Below are 22,048 nucleotides of genomic sequence, written 5' to 3'. Positions count from 1 at the left end.
TTGCCTGCAGCAGATTTTGCTAGAAGATATCTGGCTAGAGGGGCTCTTCCACTCAGAGTCTGAAATGTTTTCCAGATACTCAAAAAAAGAAAAGTTCCCTTTACACATATTCCTTCTAATAGAGAACATGCATTCCTAGCTCGATCTGCACTTTGGAAAATTGTTCTAGTATCAACATCTGACAGATTTAAATGATGAGTTAACATCATCCAAACTGGCCACAGTGCCTGAGATACAAGACAGAAGGACTTTTCCTGTTGTCAAGGAAGACTCTGGACAGGATTCTGAGATATGAGATATAAAGCCTGTTCCTTTTCAGAGAATCCAGGAAAGAGGAGATCACTGGGCTTCACTGCTATCCTGGGGACCACTGGAGGATAGAGAGGGACTGTTTTGTGCGTGACACAGCAGAGTCTCTCTGGAGGGGTTGACTAGATCTATCTTTCCCAGGCTGAGAGACCCATGTAATGGAACTGACCTTGTGTACAATTAGTATGCAGCAATGTCCACTTCAAACAGTTCTTTCAAGGAGGCTGGAACATGTTGGAGGAAGAGAGGTGAGAAACAAAATGGTCAGATGAACTCCTCTCTAGGGAGATTTCCCAAGGTATTAAGTGTTATCACAGCCAGGAATGGCAGAGCTGTGTTAGGAGTGACTGATATCGCCGGAAGGGATGGATGATTTGATGGCTTAGCAGCAGATTCATAACTGCTAGGTGGATCCTCTCCAGCCAGAGTCTGGGTGGATGTCCTACAAGCTCTACCTTCATCAAAGCTCTCTTGAATGAAAATCCTCCCTCTCTTCTGATCATGGATAAACTGAGCACTTGCCTCACTAATGGACAGACAACTTTTGGTGAGAAACCAACTTCAACTCATCCACTCACAGCATAAGAGACTCTCCCTGGTCATACTGAATTTTTTAAGGAAAACTCAGATCCCTGTTTTGAATTGTTTTGAATGCAGCAATAGCAAAGTTTGACTGTTGATGTCTGGGTTGGCAACTTTTAGAGGTATAGGGAGGACAATTTGAGAAAGGCGAAATGGGAAAAGGAGGATACGGGGAGGACAGCTGCTGAACTCAAGGGTCTGTAACCTTTCCTCAGAGAAGAGCTGCACAGAACTGCTCACAGAGGCAGAAAGAATGGGGCTGTAATGCAGTTCTAGCACTTACAAATAGGTGCCAAAAATCAGTTTCAGTTCCTTTGAGGTCTTATTGGTGAGGTTAGCCTATCAGTCATGACTTCCAAGGAGAGGATTTTCTCTCTCTGTGTGTGAGTGAGAGAGAGAGAGAATGAGAAATTGCTGAAAAGTGCTTAATAGGCAGCAGATTTAAAACAAACAAAAGCAAGTATTTTTTTCACACAACTCACAGTCAACCTGTGGAACTCCTTGCCAGAGGATGTTGTGAAGGCCAAGACCATAACAGGATTCAAAAAAGAACTAGATAAGTTCATGGAGAATAGAACCATCAATGGCTACTAGCTAGTATGGATAGGGATGGTGTCCCTAGCCTCTGTTTGCCAGAAGCTGGGAATGGGCAATGGGATGGATCACTTGATAATTACCTGTTCCGTTCATTCTCTCTGGGGCAACTCACATTGGCCACTGTTGGAAGACAGGATACTGGGCTAGATTGACCTTTGGTCTGACCCAGTATGGCTGTTCTTATGTTCTAAAAGGTCAAGCACAGGCCAGTGTGGAGTGAAGTTAAATGAAACAATCTGAAGCATGTTTGGTTTTGTTATCTGAACCTATAGTACTAAAACAATATGCCACACATTCAGGGAAAACAAACAAGTTTTTCATGAACTCCTATATTGTCTTGCAAGAACTGTCAAATGCTGCAGTTTCTTTTCTGAAACTGTGGTCAGTTAATACATTGTAGATACCCACTGATAACTCCATTAAAATAAAGTGATGTCACAAGTACTGTATGTATAATCTTCGAAGGTCACGCAATAACACTTGAACACTACAACAGAAACACTTGAAAAGTTATAGATTGCAATCACTGAGCAGGAAATATAGTATAAGAAGTTACAGAAGTTTTCAAATGTCAAATAAAAATTTGAAATGCACACCACAAACATATTATGCAACCACTTAGAATACTTATAAATAATAAACAAAATGGCAGCTAAAACAATCAAAGTTATAAGAAAAAAACACTATTCCACAGTTTGCTTTTTTTTTTTTTGTAAAAACTATGAACCATATAGACAAGGATTAAAAAGGCGAATGCATTTGTGAGTGAAAATGAGTTTTTTCATGGCAAAGCAAGTAGCGATTGTATTTTATTCCTGTTTTACAAAGGAAACATGCTCAGCAAGTGACCAGCACATTATCATATGAGCAGATGCATCACACAAAACATACACAAAACCGAACACTAACACCACAAAATCTGAACACAAGAAAATACTTTTTACCGTTAGAGGAAAGTTTAAGTGGGCAGAATATATGAATGTACAAGTGCCTTTAAATGTAATACTAGTCAGTATGTTTTAACTCATCTTTCTTCAAACATTTTATTCTTCATATTACACTTACATAATATTTTCATGGTTGAACGTACTTTATGTAAATTACCAAGAGTTTATGAAGTGTTGTGAGGGAACAGATGGCAGTTAATACCTAAATTCTGTATTACTGTATTTACAAGAATGAAGAATTTAATTAAAAAGACTAAACAATATCTGATGGGCCATAGTTATGGTTAAACATGAAGACTATTCATTGAAGATTAATCTTACTTGTGCAATTTGGCAAAGATCCAGACCATGTTCCATTGGCAGTACATTGTCTTACAGAAGATCCAGAAAGTATGTATCCTTCCATACAGGAATAAATTACCGAATTAGAAAATGTTGTGCCATCTATACGAAATACTTTCCCATTAGCAGTTGTTCCTGGATTACCACACTGCACAGCTATAAAATAAAATGTTAAATGTATAAGATGTTAAAATGTTAAATTATCAATCAGGTAATGCTCCTTCTGCCAGCATGTTTAAGGGATAGAAGTCTTTGGTAAAGCTGAAGATTTAGCTTTCAAATCCTGTTGACGACATGTGATGACGATGGTTTATTACAATTGTATATACCATAATTTATTTTTATCTTTTTCCTTGGAGAAAAATACACAGGAAATTACACTTAAAAATCTTATGGTAAAATAAAGTTATTTAGGTTGCAAAATCAAGCACAGGAAAGCTAGAAAATGCCAGATTTACGGTTGCCCCTAAAACCTCAATTCGGTCCACTTGTGGGTATGCATTATGATACCATTTTTAATTACATTATCACAAACTATTTTTTCCACAGGACTGTGCCTCGTTCAATGCACAGGATGGAGGCTGAAATGAAGAATTAACATTGCACAAGCAACTATAAATCTAGAATTTCCGAACTTTGAAGTACATGGCTTTTCACCTAAATACCATTCTTTAATAAATATAAATATAATATAATATAATATAATATAATATAATATAATATAATATAATATAATACAATATAATACAATATAATATAAGCAAAGTTAAGACAACAGCAGTCTTTATTCCATATACATACCTCCAAGAGGATTTCTAAGATAAATTAATAAGAAAGCATCTTAGATATCTTGAAATGTAAAATAATATGATGGCAATCCAGTTTGATAGTAGAAAAGGTCAAAATACAAAGGAAGAAAGCTCAGTTTGGGTGATTATGTCCCCCTACAGATTATAAGATATTTATTTATTTATTATTACTTTGTATCAGAGTTACATCTGTTCATCAAGAAGAATATTAAAAGTGGGTTTGACCACACCACACCTAAAGCTGGCATTGTCCAGAAGGAAGGCAGCACTGCTTTATGATGCGGTGGGAGAGGGAAAAAGGTCAGAAAATGCTGGGGGAATGCTTTAATGCTAGCAATGAACTCAAGTAGATGCTGCTGGTGCTACGAAGCCGTGGCATATGTGGTTCTTGGCGGTGGCATGGAAATCCTTGGCTCTGAGCACATGGCTGTGCTATGAAGAGGTTTGTAAAGAGTTCTTCCAATTTCAGGACCCGGAATGCTGGTCACCGATATGGCCCATCAAGAAGGGAAGGGTGCTGTGGTACATGGTGTTTGCAACCCATCTGCGTGAGTTCTCGATGATCCTTGCATAGTGCAAGGGGCAACCAAGTTCATTTGGAAGGATGGGGGTTCACCTATCAGACTTGGGGGTGACCTGTTTTTTGGCTGCTGTACAAGAGACCATTGAAAAGTGTCTGGGAACCCAACTGGGTTTGTGGAGAAGGCAGCCCAGCTAATTACTGGTGCCTCCTTGTGGCGGATATCCAGTGCAGGTACTCCATAGGGAAGGCATCCAGTTACCAGATAAATGGCCTGGTAAAGGACTTAAAAAGGAGGTGCTGGTTAAAGGAACAGAATATTAACCAGTTTGGGGTGCCTATGGTTGGAACGGCAGGGAGCCAATACCCTTTCTTATAGCCCACCTTAACCCTCCTCCTAGGGGGGTGGATAGTAAGGACCTGGTTGGAAAAAGAGGGGAACTGGTGGAAGCCCCCCAGGTAATTACGGAATAAACAGGGGGTTACCTGCACGATACAATGTTATCTGCCAGGTAGTCCCAGACATCTAATAATAAAGTTGCGGCCTGATTAAATCCATAACAAGTGTGCTCTGTCCTTCTTTGGTTATAGCCAGACAATGTTAATTAAGCTGTCTCCTTCAAAATAAGATGGCTATCTCTTAAAGACAGAACAATCCATAATAATAAAGTGGATAATAAGAGAAAAGAGGCTTTTAAATTTTCTTCTGCTATTCAGGAAGCTTTTTTCTCAAACAGGGTCTGTTGGGAATTACTTCTTATGTGTGAAATCAAGATGACTGAAGTACCATAAATGATTCTCCATAAATATCTGGTTAGGTCTTGTTTTTATGGTAATACATCTTGCTCCACAATTCTAGAGTGATTCGTTTTAAGTAACTCAAATTGGGTTTTTCATTTTCTAATAGTGAGAAACATATATTAATCAGTAAACAAAATTTATAGTTTAATCATTTATGACATATTATATGTAGTATAATGAAATTCTAAAAATAATTGAATTTCTCCTTCCACTGGTATTCATATTTACAATAGCTGTAACTAGGAATGAAGCAACCAGGAAAGCATTTGTCAAAGGAAAAAAACAATATTAAAAAAGTGAGGTCTACAGGGCTTACCTATTTTTTCCTCCTAGGAAAAAAATATGTAGTTGGTACAAACTGGTAGAAGGAGGATGGGAGAGAGAAAGTAATGGTTGTCTCAAAAGGCTATGAATTTATCATCTCTAGTTATTGATTTGAACTGTACCCAGGTGACCAAAAACCATTATTATCTTATAGCTGTTTCAGTCTCTGTGTGAAAAGATTTGTGGGCTCGAGTCAGTACCCACTGGACAAGTATCTGCGTCACAAGAACTATGACATACAATTGGCATTGTGGTCAGCATTTACAGCAGAAATGGCATGATTGCCTGGCTGGTGGGAAGAAGAGGGCAATGCTTTCTGGCTTGGGGGAGGAGGAGAAATGTAAGACTGCTGGAAGAGCAGTCAGCTCAATGCTAGATGTTGTCCCTCCAGAGCAAAGTAGAGGTTATAAAGGTACACTTGTAAGCAGATATGGAGAAGACTACTCTTCCACTGCCTGTACTCTATCTATCCTGTGGCTAAATCAAGCAGTTTAACCTCCAGGGATTTCACTCTGGCAACCTTTCACTGACATTACATTCATTTTAAGGATATATACATAAAATATATTTTCCTTTTGTGATTTACCTTTACACTCTGGCTGTCTTCCTGTCCAGGTTCCATTTCCCAAACATGTTCTTTCTTCTGATCCATGAAGGATATAACCAATCTCGCAGTTGAAACGTACAGTACTTTTAATTTTAAAATCACTGTCTTCTCTAGAACCATGGCCTGGGATTCCTGGATCCCCACAAGAACCAGCAGCGTCACCTAGAATTTATAAAACAAAGATTTTCACATGACTATAACATTTGATACACTACACTACTATATCAGTACTGTAGGACTATTTTACAGCTACTGACTTGAACTATAAGGCCCAGATTTTTAAAGGTATTTGGGCATTGCTTCCCATTGTTTCCCTTTTGAAAATTAGATTGAGCTCTTAAATCAGTTAGGAATTGCAACACTGAGCAAAGCCAAGCCTAAATACCTTTAAAAATCTGGGTCCAGGCCCTTTACTTGGCTTTTTAAATTATTTGGTAGCTACAAAGATACCTTTGTAACCAAGATTTAAGTGAAGCGTAAACAGCACACAGAAATTATATGTTTCTCAGGTAACTGGCCAAGCTTGTGAAGGCCTTACACTCAAATTGATGGCTTTTCCATGTTTGCATTTATACATGTATGTAATGTGATAACATTTGAATGCTGCATCCAATCAATTCCAAAATTTCCAGGAATGTTCTAGGCATTAATGGCCAGAATCCTACTGATTTGGGGGAAAATCAGAAAAAAACGAAAGAGGGAAAGTAGAGGACAAATGGAGCCCCTGCTACTTTATTAGCACAACCAAAGCTTCAAGTACCTCTGCAATTTTCTGTGGATCAAACAAGTTTATGGCACCAATTAACTCTTTTCTGCACTACAGAACAATACCCCTGCTTATCCTCCAAGAAGAGTTCAACATGTTGACACCTGACTGATTTATCTCCCAGACGGAAAGAATAATGGAGGGGCATATTTGGGGGCTTAAAGTAAAAAGGGGTCAGTGGGCAATAGGGCCACACAGAGCCCCTAGCATAGGAGAGAAGGTGGCAGCTGGAAAATAGGGGACAGACAGAAAATAGGGGAAAATGGGGGGGGGGCAGCAGTGGGAAATTGGGTGGAGGGGGTAATAAAGATTCACACAGAGACCTTGCCATGGGGGAGGATTGGGAACCCTAGAATGGGTGGAGGAGGAATAGGGGCACAAAACCCCCAGTGGCAAGGAAATTGGAAGACCCTTTCCATGCTTATTGAATCCTGACATTTCTACCAGGGGGGCAGGTGAAATGAGGTACATAGAGAACTCCTGTCATGGGGGTGGAGAATGGGGGACCTTGGAATGGGAGAAGAGAGGCCACTCAGAGCTCCTGGCCTGGGGAGAAAGGTGGGAATGGGGGAGAAGGATATGGGGCAAACAACTCCTGTCAAAGAGGGAAATTGGTGTACCCTGTTATAGAGGAGGGAATATGGAGGGAAAAGGGAAATGGGGGCACACACAGAGAGACCTTCCAAGAGGCTAGAATGTGAGAACTCTTGAATGGAGAGATGGGGTAATGATGAGGCACAAAGAATTCCTGGTGAGGGGATTCAGAAGCTTAGTATGGGAGGAAGGGAGTGGTCACACAGAGCATCTGATATGTGGGGAAGGGAGAATGGAAGTCCTGAAAGAAAGTGGGAATGGGAGTGCACACAAAACCATTGGCATGTGGGGTGAATGGGGGACCCTAGGTTAGGTAAGTCAGTGGCACGCAGAACTACTGGCAGGGAAGAGACTGGGGGACTTGCAGGAAATCCCTGAAATAGAGGGGGATGAGGGGATGGCATACGAGGAGCTTGTGGGAGGGATGCAAAGACCCCTACTGCGTGCAATAAACTCAGGCTTCCCAAGCTACAAAATGCTTGTCCCCCTAGTTTATACCATTTTATGTTACATTAGGACACACCTGAGCTAAATGGCTAATGATTATGTATTAGGGTTTAGTTCCAGAGTTTGGTGTGAGAGCCACAAAAAAACCCCATGGTTCTTCATTCAGAATGAGATGTTCCAAGGTCACCGACTTACAGATGAATTTCCTGTTCATTCAAGTTTCTTGTAACACATGTTTTCTAACAGTACTGAAGTGCATACTTCCCATTTTAATGTTATCACCGGAGAGGCAACATTGCTGCCATTGTATGTGAGCTTTAGTCAGCATTTTTCTCAACACCAACTATTTGTCATGGTTTTCAGCTACTTCCAGCTGAAAGACAGTACGCTGAATAAAATCTCATTTCAGCTGACATTCTACTTATGTTTTATAAAGTAGATGGTGGGAAAAAGTTAACAGTTTTGCCATTTCTAATATACACAGCGCAAAATAAATGTTTTGCAAACAAATAGTGGCTAAGATTTTTTGAAATAAAAGTCTAAAATCCATATTTAGGACCCTAAATAACTGTCCTGATTGGGGGGGGGGGGGGGGAGAAGCTCCAAGCAGTTCCCAGTGTAACCACTTGGTGTCTCAGCACTTTTGAAAATCAGATCACTTATTAGGGTTTCTAAATACAGACTTAGGACGATACTTACAAGTTCCTCTTTTTGAAAATCCTGGCCACTGTCCTTTTTGATAGATATCTTTGAAGTATTTTTGGACAAAAGAACAGTTGACTACACAGGTAACCAAGTTTAACACAAAAAATGTAATAACGGGTCAGAGCCTCAGCTGGTATAAATTGGCATTCAATTCTTCAGTGAATTCGGTGGGCCTATACTAACTTACAGCAGCTGAGGTTTTGGCGCAAAGACCTAAAGCACATGGATTTTGTGACATTTTACAAATAATAAAAAGTATAGTCTCTTGCACTAACAAGGATCTAAAGGAAAATCATAATATCATTATTGAGCCGAACTCTGCTTTCATTTACAATGGTTTAAATCTAGAGTAAAAACTTTAACTACAACTAGTGTAAAATGCACTTACCAGAGAGCATCAAATTATGCCTTTATATTAGCAATAAATAGGTAAATACATGCCAGTGCTAAAATGTATTCATAAATGGTGTAAATAATATTCTCTCTCTCTCTAATAACCCATGTAGGTATTTAACTGAACTTAAATATCAGAGTCATAAGGACATGCTGTTATCTGTGGGAAACAGTCAGAACCCAGTGCATTCACATTTTGACCAGTGAATGACAGATCCCTGGCATGTATGGACACAGTGGAGTTTAGGAAAAACTGGGGCATCAGAGGTGGCGGGGGGGGGGTAGTGACAGAGAGATAGCCCTTGCCAACCAGCCCCATCAGCACAGCAGGGTGCTGAATGCAAACCAGAACTAGCAGACATATTTTACCTATTTCCTCTTTTCACTAGCAGAAACATCTTTTGAGTTGAGTAGTGAGGGAGAGTCATACGGGAAGCACTGGATTGTTTTGCTTTGTGATTTATACAGAAATGTATAATATATGACCAATGTTTATGCCCTGGCTGGGATGATTTAGTTGGGGATTGGTCCTGCTTTGAGCAGGGGGTTGAACTAGATGACCACCTTAGGTCCTTTCCAACCCTGATAATCTATGATTTTATAATAATAATTTATTATTAGTAGTAGTACTCATTCTAGTCCAGGTAGCTAAGTAAATCCAGGGCTGGTCTGTGGGTTTAACCCATTCAGTATTTTGCATCCCATGTTTATCTTCCTATGCCTGTCACAAACTCAGGAAAAAACAGCAGCACTGGGCATCTCTTAACAGTAGTGCATCTCCAGAAGGCTGGGGTTGGGATCTGTAGGGTTTTTTATTTGTTTGTTTGTTTGTTTATTAGGGACACAGATTCTCTTTTACCTCTAACACACAGTCACAAAAAGAGGTAAAATCTGCTTTAGAGAAAAGTAAAATGATTTCAATGAAGTTAAACAGTATTGAACTGACCCCTCATTTCTGAAAAGTTTCCAACGTGGTAATGTAGTATTATTAGAATGTGATCTTTCTGCCATGTGGGAAAAAATGCACAGAACCCTATCTATTCTCATTCATTGGTGCTTACTAGCATTAGAAAATTTCCTCATTCTTATGAGTGAACGCGCTAGTTGTAGATATGATAGCCAACATGTTCACATTTGGACCTCTAAATTTAGGTATCAAAATCTTTCTAGGGCACCTACATTTATTTATTTAGATTCCCATGACCCCAATCATCAGAGTACTTGAGCAGCCAGATTTTCAAAGATGGTGAATATCCACAACTCCCCAAACCCAAAATACAGTCAAGTCAATGGAGGTTCTGAACACTCAGGATTTCCAAAATTCAAGCCGCTTATTGAGGTGATTAACTTAAGACATCAAGTTTGAACATTTTGGTCACTATGTTTTAGGCATTACACCAAAAGTGCCCTAGTTAAAGTGGTTAGGGTCCTAATTTTGGATACATCCCCTACATTTTCATCTTGTCTATTTAGATTGCAAAACATTCAGGACAGGGAGCGTCTACTACTCTGTATTTGTACAATGCCTAGTACAATGATCCCCATTTTCAACCAGTTCCTAGGCACTACTCCTACTGCTACAACTTTTATTGTGATTGAAGTAAAAAAGGGCTTGGTGCCTTACAAAGGTGTGTCATACCTTTCCCTAATAAATTAATCCCATTATGCGCTCTGATTTGCCATCTTTTTGTTACTAATATACAGACTTAAATCTATTTGTTAAAAAATGTCTAGGAATGATTACCTTGACCTTCCAAGGGAGGTTAATCGCAGTCCAGCTTGATGGAATGTTAGAGTGGACTAGCAAAAAGACCATGTGTTAGTGACTATTTTTATCATAAAATGACAGTGGTAATGGCTCCAATAGTGTTATGTAGACAATAATTATGTTGACCTCCTAATTGCAGGGATTCAACCATGATTTTCTCCGTCTATATGCAGATACTTTCTGCCCCCACATCTGGACCAAATTTTCTGCTGGCATAACTCCACTGATGTTACTAGAGTTACACCAGAACTACACCAGCAGAGAATTTGGCTTTCCATTTTTATTGAAGGTATCCATGGCCAGACAGCTTATTTAAATGCATGGCAGTGACTATGCTGAATGTAACAGTAATTTTGAGTTTCTGTGAGTTCCATAAGAACTCTGCTCTCTCCAGATGACACGTGTGTGATTCCTGAAAGGTATTTGTCAAAAAACATCAGCTGATGTCAGTGGGACAACTCAACTCCTACTAGCTCTGGATCTGAAGCATAATTTAAAATGCAGATGGCCAAGCAACAGACTGCTTCAGGAAACACATGACAAACCTATGTGAATTCCTGCCTATACTAAAAAGTGCTGTGAATCCTCTCACTTTCTGTCTCTTTTTGTATGGCTTTCTAATATGCTCCATGAAACAACCTAGGCACCAGGTCCAAGTCTTTTATTTATTTATTTATGAAACATGGAATTAAAGTTATAGAAAATATTAGTGAGAAATAATGACTTCACATAATTTCAGGTTGCCAGAGCTAGTGGTGTTTTGTTTTCAGATCTAATATAAGTGGGTGACATCATTAAGGTTCTGCCCACTTTATAACAAATCTGAGTTTTGCTCAATGTGACCCACATTTGAATCTCTGCAAATGCAGAAGTATATAAAGGTTTCTCTTATAGAAGTTGGCTTCATTTTTTCCTAGACACTGATTTGACCTTTGAGCTTCCTCACAATATGCGTGAGAGTGAGAGAACATCTTAATTAATTTTTTTTAAAATTGTATATATTTATTCATTTATACTATTTTGAAGTATTTATCTCAATTATCAAATGTAATATCCGCAGAGTTGTGAAAAAACTATCGTTTTATGTTCACTAAAATGTATGTGAATATTTTTACAGTCTAATTCTGTGTGTGTCTGCACCCTACTCTTTGGATATTTTTAAGTTTGGAGTTTTGTTTAAATCCAGAAACTCAAAGACTAATTCTGTTGATTCTGTTCACACACACACACACACACTCACTCTCCTGGTTTAAAAAAAAAACTAGGTTTGGCGAATCCAGTCTGCATTTCAAATTTATAAATAGATTCAAATTCCTTGCTGTTTTTCACAGGATGAGCAGCTCTAATCATATGCAACAGGAACCTGAACCTGCTTCCATTGAAGTCAGTGGCAATACTCCAACTGATTTCTGTGAGAATATACCCTGGGTGAAATTAGGTGAAAAATTATAAAAATGAACAATCACATGTTATGTTGATAAATGAAGATTTATGGAAGAAGAGGAACTGATGGAGCAGGATAACAACATCAACAGGTGCTCTTAACCACATCTACCTGCCGGATGTCTTACGAACAGGCTTAGCCCCTGAGTAAACCCTGACTCACTGAAAATAATAGTTATTTGACTTATCACATCATTACTATGCTGGTTCAGGCAAAGTGAGCAAGCAAGCAATCTGACTTCAGGCATGACATGCCCATTTTCTTTGTGGTCAGGCTCCCTTTTGGATCTTAATAGCAAGATCTTCATCTAAAATTATTATTTTCATTATAATTATTTATCATTTCTATTTTAGTAATACTAGAGATACCAGCTGAAATTAGGGCCCCATTGTGCTAGGTGCTGTACAAATGTATATTAACAGAGTGCCTAAAATTAAGAATTTATAGTCTAAATAGCCAGAGAAATAAAAGGTGGGGACAATGAAATATTATTAAAAAGCCAAAGGCTATTCTGAATTATATCAAATTTGGCCATGAGATTAGGATGGCAGCAGAGTCTAGGATGTCAGACTAGCACATCATTTTCTGTGTAGGCAGAATTCAGGAGAGAATATGGCCCATGGCTTCTTCCTAGTTCCTGAACATTAAAATAGCTATGTTCTTATAATCAAAGCAATATAGATCTGAAAATGCTCCAAGATGAAAATATTGATTGCTGTAACTTATGTGATGGAAGTATGATGTTGCCAAGAGAAAAAATAAACTTGTGTATTTATTGAGAAGTAAAACTTAGCGAAGATGAGAAATGGGCTTGAAGTACAACCCCAGATCTAAAAGCCCCTTAACTCTGTGTATGTCTCAGATATGTTCTTCTCAGTTGGCCTATCTCTAGGTGTACTGGACTAAACCAAAAGCATGGATTGGAGCACTCCTCAGCTTTGGTATGTTCAAAATGAGGATCTCATTTTTTTGTGATTTGGGCCCATTTCCATTCAATATGATTCACTAGTTACCATGCAAAACCAAAACAACCTCATCCCATGCTCGAAATGAGTTAGAGCGCTTGAGGTACAGAAAGGGCAGATGCAATACATATTTTAGACTTAACTTGAGGGCTGTGAGATCAAATCATGAGTCACTTTTCAAGTTATATAAAATTGAAACCATTATCTTGAGGAAATAACGGTGCAGGAGGTCATCCTCTGGAAACCAATATTCTTATCAGCAATGTGCATACAATAAAAATATACATGTTCAAAGCCAAATGGTCACTTATCCCGTCCCATTGAGCATGTCATTTCCCTTCATATTAAATGTTATTAATAGAGTTCAGTTTTCCTACTGGATTGGCTTGTAAAAATAATTTTACTTATTTTTATGGCACTGCTACCAACTGCATATTTTTGATGGATATTTTTAATATTTTATTTGTTTTTCAAATAATAAAACAAGCAAACAGACTTCCACCAAAACCTATGGAAGTTTAAAATGTTTTCAAGAGCATGTTCACATACTTCAAAAGCAGTACCTGAGCAATGAGGCAGAGATCCACTCCAATGTCCATTTAATTGACATGTGCGAGATGATTGGCCTAATAGTGATCGCCTTCCTGTGCAAGTATAATGAACAGTAGACCCAAATGTATACTTCTCTCCAGACAGGACTGCATTAGGAGGAATGCCAGGATGGCCACAGTCAATCACTACAATACATAATTATTGAAGATAAAAAAATATTATAATCACCGATCAAACGTCTTACATTTACCATTAGAATTCCCATATTTTATACATACATCTTTTGAAGCTGGATTCTTTAATGTCAATTTATTAAATATGAATGATATATCAAGAATCAAATCCTGACAGATGCTGTGAAACAGATGTCTCTTGAAGGGTCATGTGTACATTACCCCAAAATAATGATAATATGCTTCTAACATTTCTGCTGAGATGAGCCCTAAGGTCCAGGCATTAGATGTATGTATATATATAAAAAATACACCAGATGCCTGGACCTTAGGGCTGGTCTCTGCATAACTATATCCATATATCCATTCACAGTAGAACTATTCTACTTTGGGTGCAGAGGGAGGCTATATGTAGGGGTCACTGCTAGCTCCCATTTTATAAATGCATATACATGTGGCTCAAATCCACTGATCTTAAATCATTGCTCATGATACTCCCATACAGCTCTTTCTAGGGGCTAGAATTATGGGCAAAACCTTTTGCTTGATTTCCTGATGTGTTTATGGGGAGCAGGAATTGGGTCCCAATATTTTGAAATATAAAGACCATATTTTGCCTTTAAGGCTATGGCCTGTCTTAGGGGCAAGGCGGAGTCCCAAGGGTAGCTTGTGAAACAATTATGCCTGAGCTAGGTACAATTCCTTTGTAAACTCTCAGTGCACCTGGGAATTGAAAACACTTGGACCATCCTTTAACAGCTCCACGTTTTCCACCTCCTTTCCCCACCCTACTTTCTTTGGAGTAATGTGTCTCCCTGGGAGCTAGGGATCAGGGCTTTGGAAAAGCCAAATTACACATAAGCAGTGTTCCTTTCAGGCTGAATTAGCTTTTTATTAAGATCGACTCAGAAGCTTTTATCCTTACACCTTTAGGGTGTGTGCTGCATGGACTGCAGACAGTGTTACCTGACCAATGTTCAACTTCATATACAACACTGGTGAGAAAAGAAGATGTAAGCTGATATTATGTAATTACACTGAAGACAGCAAAGAGAGAATTCCATAATAAGTGATGCTGATTACTTTTTTCTTTTACTTGTCTCTTAAACACACCTATAACAAAATCTTGTGAGAAGCATTTGTAGAAATTGGTCAAAAATAGTATTTTACAAAGTTCTGCATTTTAAATCCTGGTAAAGCCATTGAAATTGTTTCAGCAATCTAATATCTATTATAAAGTTTTATAAAAGTTATAAAGTTATCATGTTTAGCCCAACAGGCATCTATTTTATAAGAATAAAATAAAGAGAAAAAAGGCCTTATGCACTACTATGTAGAAAAGCAGACACATGGATTATGTATGTCAAGGAAACAACGGTTTGCCCTGCAGTGCTGAAAAGAAATAAAAAGTCTGTTGGAATTTGAAATGGGGCGCATTTTCAAGTAAGGTTTAATTGCTCTTATATTTATCTCTCGGAAAAAAAATGTTGTTAAGTTTCAGGGTACATATCAGTGACTTGAAAGTAAAAATCCTTACAAGAACATGTACTTATTTAAAAGCAACCATTAAAAACCCAGAGAATTCAGAGCGAAGGTTGGACTTTGAAGGAGACCAAACATTACACTTATGAAAATGCAGAGTGTTAAGGCATCCAAATCACCTTATTTCTGTCCCCATAACAATTCTAGCCTTGCATGTCCCCTTCTTTGTTACTTTACGCCTACTTTGTGGGACGTGTTCATGTCGGATCAAAGACATTTTTTTCTAAGTGCTTCATGAAGACTATGGCTTAGAGCAGCAAATACCTTGATAATAGAATAGCCACTGTACTGATTTAGTGAACTGCCACTTCCACCCTCCCATCCTCCCTTCATCATCTTCTTCCATAAGGGCTTAAAGAGAGGTATTCAATCTATGGTTGTGGACATATTAGATCTGAAGAAGACTGCAAGGTTTTTAGCATTGAAATTGTGCATAACAGACCACTGGTTGACTACATACGGTACATGATTAATGCTGTGTGAAGATCATCATTCACTAACCTTAGCTCTTGTTATTATAGCATTATAATTTAATGATCTCAGGCTTGGAGTTTTGCATTTATACACTCAGTCTGTATCACATTTGTATAATAGTTGGCATGTGTTTTCTGAAAAGTGATGAGCATTCCGGCCTCGATCCAGCAAATCATTTAAGTGTGTGCTTAACTTTTGTCCCTTGACTGCTATGTGAAAATTAAGCATGTGCTTATGTGCTTTCTGGATAAGAATGCTCAGCGCTCTGCAAGTTTAAGTCCCTAATGAAAAGGGGGGAAAGACTGCCATTAGCCTGCTATTTTTAATCAAACAACTGTAACATGAATTCTGTTTGTGGATTGTGCATGGCTGTAAAGGAGGTCAAATTAGAAGATGATTAATAGTAAGGCATTTTAATGATGTAGTTACTGATGAGACGCAACTGCTTATTATGAATGGATAAGGTTCTTTTAGAGTTCCTGGGTTGCTTTTTCCCTCAGGGCATCGCTATTGAGACAGAGCTAAGGTTATGACAGTGCCTTACATGTGCATTTTCATGCTTTCATATGTTTGGCTTTCCTTTCCATTTAACCTTAACTCTGAATTTTTTCAGAGTGGTAACCGTGTTAGTCTGTATCAGCAAAAATAATGAGGAGTCCTTGTGGCACCTTAGAGGCTAACAAATTTATCTGGGCATAAGCTTTTATGGGCTAAAACCCACTGCATCAGATGCATGGAGTGGAAAATACAGGAGCAGGTATAAAATAAATGAAAAGATGCAATTTGCCTTACCAAGTGTATTTCATGTATTTATACCTGCTCCTGTATTTTCCAGTCCATGCATTTGATGAAGTGCGTTCTAGCCCATAAAAGCTTATGCCCAAATAAATTTGTTCGTTTCTGAAATTTTTGGATTTCTAATGGCTGTTTTTGACAACTAGACCATTCTGGTAATGTTTTTTCTGCTTCAAAGGGACCCCAAACTTTAATGCCAGTTTAACAAATGAGAGTTGTAAATAACTACAAATTATATCAAAGATAAGGAAGACTCCCAGAATGAAGATCATTTAAAAACAACTGGAAGAACTGAAAACTAAGAACTGCTGTGAGAAAATGGGAAGAGAAAAATCTTGGCAAAAGGATAAATAATACATGCAGAATTTGTCCACACTCTTCCAGAAACGTTGCCAAAATGACTGGATTAAGAACTCTTAATCTTGTTTCCTCTCTCAACCGGATCTCTCATACAAGAGAGAAAGCCTAGTCCCAGAACAAATCTTTGTAAAGGGACCTACAAAAAGAATTGAGGAAAAGAATCTCCCTGTACAACTCAAGGGCTTGCTGTTGAAAACCTTGCAGCTCCTATGCAGCTTCCACTACAGCTTTAGAGGTCCAGTGTCATTATTTAGTGCAATGAAAGTGCCTTTTGGTCAGTGCATCCATGTAGCTGCACCCCTATTGGATACACCCCTGCTCCCAAACACCTCTTCTACTGATAGACAGTATTCCCAAGGATCATTCTTCTGTGATATGCCAAAGAAGTAGAGTCTTTTTGAGTGGCCTCTCCACAGATAACACTTTCAAACACCATGTATAACAGACATGGGATACCTCTGCTGCCTTTGTGGCCTTATATGGTTATCACACATTTTAAAAACTTATGTATATAGGATCTGTCTGTCTAACTTCTACCATCACCATCTAACTGAGTGCCTACATGTAGAGAGAGAAGAGACAAATCTACTGTATACAGCAAAATCAGTGTAAAACATAATAAAATATATGACCCAAATTTTTTTATCTTACAGAAAAATACACATTATCTACTTACTAATACATTCAGGTAGTGGCTTATCCCAGTGACCATTTGGTTGACAGACTAAAACTGAAGATCCAAATAAAAAATGTCCAGGATTGCAGTCATAAAACACCACTGTTCCATAGGTGAAATTTCCATGTTCTATTTTACTTTCTCGTATGGAATTTGCAGGGATTCCAGGATCAGAACAGTTGACCACTACAAAAAGTGAAACTCATTTTTAGATTACACATGTATAATATATTGTTTTATAAAATAAATTTGTAATAGCTTTATTACTGAGGTCTGGATGCACAAAAGGATTTAGGCACCTAAGTCCATTAGGCACCTAACTCCCAGTTTTGGGACCATTATGATATGCAAATATCCCATCGAACCATGCAAGGCACCTAAATTCACTTGATTCCTAAGTTTTCAGAGTAAAAGTTCCTTTGGCACCTACACATCCGTCTCTGGCCATGTGCAATGCTTCCTCACTCCAGGTATCAGGATGCTTAGATGCTCCCATTTAAACCCACAGAGTGATTCACAAACCAGGAGAAGACAGGCATTTGGCCTAATAGGGCATGTGCAGGGTGTAATCCAGTAGGCATGCTCAGAAACTGCTTAACAGATTGGGTCCCATTCAAAAGCCAGACAGAGGGGGAGAAGAAGGAGGTGGTGCCCATCCTGTAACCCAGTATCAGGGGGTAGCCGTGTTAGTCTGTATCCACAAAAACAACAAGGAGTCCGGTGGCACCTTAAAGACTAACAGATTTATTTGGGCATAAGCTTTCGTGGGTAAAAAACTACTTCTTCAGATGCAAGAAGTGTTTTTTTACCCACAAAAGCTTACGCCCAAATAAATCTGTTAGTCTTTAAGGTGCCACAGGACTCTGTTGTTCCTGTAACCCAGTGATTAAAGCAGAGCTATTTTCCCTCCCTCGTCCAATGACTGTTCCACTATGGATATATATTTAAATAGTCAATGGACCACAGGGAGCAGAAAGTGTGAGAATGACCATGTAGTCCAGTGGTTAGGACATCCACTTGAGAGTTGAAAGGCACAGTCCTTTTTCCACAATCACTCTTTCATTATTTATCTACAGTGGAACAACTTCAACAGGAGAGATTCAGGGAACCCCACAGACTGTCCCATAGCTCTGTGGTTAGAGCACTCTCCTAAAAGGTGGCAGACCCCTCTTCAATTGAACCTCAGTCTTTCACATCCCAGTAAGCACTCTAATCACTAGGATAAACATGATAAGAAGAGCACCACTTCCCCTTCCTCCTCAGCTTCTTGCTAAAGGAGAGGGTTCACAGCAGAGACTCATTAGCAGAGCTAGGTGTCTCCTTGCCTCCTGGATTTAGGTGACTATCTCTAAGAGAGGGGCAGGGCTTAGCATACACCCCTCTGGTTGGCATCTTCCACTGACTAGCTTAGGGGGGAAGTTAGCCTGTCTGTCTGTCTATCTATCTCCACCTTTCACTGAAGGGAGCTTTTGTTAATGACATGAACAACCTGGTTGGTTATTTGGGATCCTCAGCTTCTCCTAGATTCCTACTTTGAAAAAGTAGCTAAGAGCAGTTTTCTTCATCTGCATCTGGTTAGGGGTTGTGACCTTTCTTTTTGGATGCAGAACTCATCATGGTTCTCCATGCTCATCACCTCCAGGACAGATCATTACAATGCAGACTACATGAAGTTACCATTGAAGGTAATCTGTATACTACATGCAGAATGGTACGGCCCACCCTACTTAACTGTGCATATCATCATATCATACCTGTGGCCCTGGAATACTCTGTAGATTGGAAATCCTAGTAATCTATTTCTAGGTACAACACAGGGAACTGATTCTTACTTACACAACCTTACATATTTTTCATCCTGGCTGTTTTAAAGCTATTTTACATTCCATCACGAACCGTGGAATTTGCTGGGATGCTCCAGTAATGACATGTGATGACTGTACATCAAGCATTTTCATTGGAGAGAATAAGACATCTGGAAGCTATTCTTCTTCTGGCCTGACTTTATTAGCCTTCAAGTCAAGACTTATCTATTCACCCAGGCCTTTTATTTCAGTAGATAGGTTGAGTGGACAGAGTGTTAATTGTGGCTTATAGGAAGTTTCTGGACTCAATTTCTATTTTCTGTTTTAAGATCAAGTGTTTTATAGTAATTGTACATGAACATAGATACTATGATGTATTCACTTTCAATAAAATGAAAAAACGTATTAGTTCTACATCACTCTTAAATACTGATCATTTAGCGTAAACTGCAAAAAGCTCTGGTCATTATAATAATCAGTATGAGCACTGCTGTGGTTTTCTTATAATTGAAATAGTGACCTTTTAGAAAAGGTACAGCACTTTTAAGAATTTTATAGTGTGCATTGAACATACGAACAATATGCAAGTTTGCAGGTATTTGAGAGAGTACCCATTTTAAGTAGTGTCATAAATATAAAGGGAAGGGTAAACCCCTTTGAAATCCCTCCTGGCCAGGGGAAAGCTCCTCACACCTGTAAAGGGTTAAGAAGCTAAAAGTAACCTCCCTGGCACCTGACCAAAATGACCAATGAGGAGACAAGATACTTTCAAAAGCTGGGAGGAGGGAGAGAAACAAAGGGTCTGTGTCTGTCTGTATGCTGGGTCTTTGCTGGGGATAGACCAGGAATGGAGTCTTAGAACTTTTAGTAAGTAATCTAGCTAAGTATGTGTTAGATTATGATTTTTTTAAATGGCTGAGAAACGAATTGTGCTGAATAGAATAACTATTTCTGTCTGTGTATCTTTTTTGTAACTTAAGGTTTTGCCTAGAGGGGTTCTCTATGTTTTTGAATCTAATTACCCTGTAAGATATCTACCATCCTGATTTTACAGGGGGGATTTCTTTATTTCTATTTACTTCTATTTTTTATTAAAAGTCTTCTTGTAAAAAAACTGAATGCTTTTTCATTGTTCTCAGATCCAAGGGTCTGGGTCTGTAGTCACCTAGGCAAATTGGTGAGGCTTTTTACCAAACCTTGTCCAGGAAGTGGGGTGCAAGGTTTTGGGAAGTATTTTGGGGGGAAGGACGCATCCAAACAGCTCTTCCCCAGTAACCAGTATTAGTTTGGTGGTGGTAGTGGCCAGTCCAAGGACAACGGGTGAAATATTTTGTACCTTGGGGAAGTTTTGACCTAAGCTGGTAAAGATAAGCTTAGGAGGTTTTTCATGCAGGTCCCCACATCTGTACCCTAGAGTTCAGAGTGGGGGAGGAACCTTGACAAGTAGGTATGTAGATTAATATTTTTTTTAATCCGTGCAAATCTCAATATCATCGAAGTCATAACTAGAGTTGCTGCACCTTAAAAAGACCAGTATCAATGATCTGATGCAAACACTTAGCTCTCTTGTACTCTGTTGTACCCTATGAACAATTTAGGATTTCATGGATGTGTGTAAAGTTTTCATAAATCAATGTGACCAATACATTTATTGAGCCTCTGATCCCTATAGGCAATAACATATAATAGGGAGTATGGTACATTATTGTGGAAATACCAGTACACCAGGATAATTTATTGCTATTGGGCTGAAGACCAAATATACCTGCTGCTCTTAGTACACAGTGGGAGTTTTCTATTGTGAATTAAAAAAGAATAATAATGTCTTAACTACAAATAAAAATTTTAAAATAAAGTTCTGTAAATGGTTTTTCACTAGGGCTCAAGGCAGAGTGATGAATCTAATTGGAAGGAAAATGTATTAAGTAAGATGAATATAAACACACTATATGATTAAACATTCTATATCATCCTAGAACCCAAGCTCATAGGAAATTTCAGGAAGCTCACATGATGCTGACTCAGCTCCAGGATAGCTCTTTGATGCTATTTCTACTTGGATGAAATCAGGATTTCTGGAGAACTACATATTTTCTAAAGGGAGACAATTTTTTAAATCTTCAAAACATATTTCTGTAACCCTCCAGTTCTTGTGTATCAATATATTCATTTCAAAAGACACTGCTGTAAAAGCTTTGATCAGTAGCAAAAGGGCTGATCCAAGGAAACTAGGCTATAATCTTCTGTGTTTTATTGGGAACAGTAGTATATTTATAATAATTGAAAATGAAAAAATAAAACCAAATACAAATTTTAAAATTTCAAGGGTATATTGACATGACAGAAGGTGATGTGGCTTTGCTTTTATGGTCTGATAAAAACAATTGCTATTCAACTGTATATAACTGTCATAAATATAAAGGGAAGGGTAAACACCTTTAAATCCCTCCTGGCCAGAGGAAAAACCCTTTCACCTGTAAAGGGTTAAGAAGCTAGGATAACCTCTCTGGCACCTGACCAAAATGACCAATGAGGAGACAAGATACTTTCAAAGCTGGAGGGGGGAGAGAAACAAAGGTTCTCTCGGTCTGTGTGATGCTTTTGCCACGAACAGAAAAGGAATGGAGTCTTAGAACTTAGTAAGTAATCTAGCTAGATATGCATTAGATTCTGTTTTGTTTAAATGGATGATAAAATAAGTTGTGCTGAATGGAATGTATATTCCTGTTTTTGTGTCTTTTTTGTAACTTA

The 22,048-nt window shown here is 38.5% G+C and overlaps 1 protein-coding gene across 5 annotated transcripts in view; it reads right to left on the bottom strand.

Moving 5' to 3' along the window:
• The window catches only part of CSMD3 (CUB and Sushi multiple domains 3), a 1,204,651-nt gene that overhangs the window by 70,678 nt on the left and 1,111,925 nt on the right, over positions 1 to 22,048 (bottom strand). For all 5 annotated transcript variants that reach the window (XM_073330296.1, XM_073330291.1, XM_073330295.1 and 2 more), the window contains 4 exons: positions 17,493 to 17,678; positions 13,484 to 13,657; positions 5,818 to 6,000; positions 2,757 to 2,933 (listed from right to left, as the gene is read on the bottom strand). In XM_073330296.1, the coding sequence (XP_073186397.1) occupies positions 2,757 to 2,933; positions 5,818 to 6,000; positions 13,484 to 13,657; positions 17,493 to 17,678 (720 nt within the window). The remainder of the gene's footprint in view (positions 1 to 2,756; positions 2,934 to 5,817; positions 6,001 to 13,483; positions 13,658 to 17,492; positions 17,679 to 22,048) is intronic.

This window comes from Lepidochelys kempii, chromosome 2, assembly GCF_965140265.1.
Source record: "Lepidochelys kempii isolate rLepKem1 chromosome 2, rLepKem1.hap2, whole genome shotgun sequence".
NCBI classification, from domain to species: Eukaryota; Metazoa; Chordata; order Testudines; family Cheloniidae; genus Lepidochelys; species Lepidochelys kempii.
This window is presented reverse-complemented; position numbering and strand designations above follow the sequence as displayed.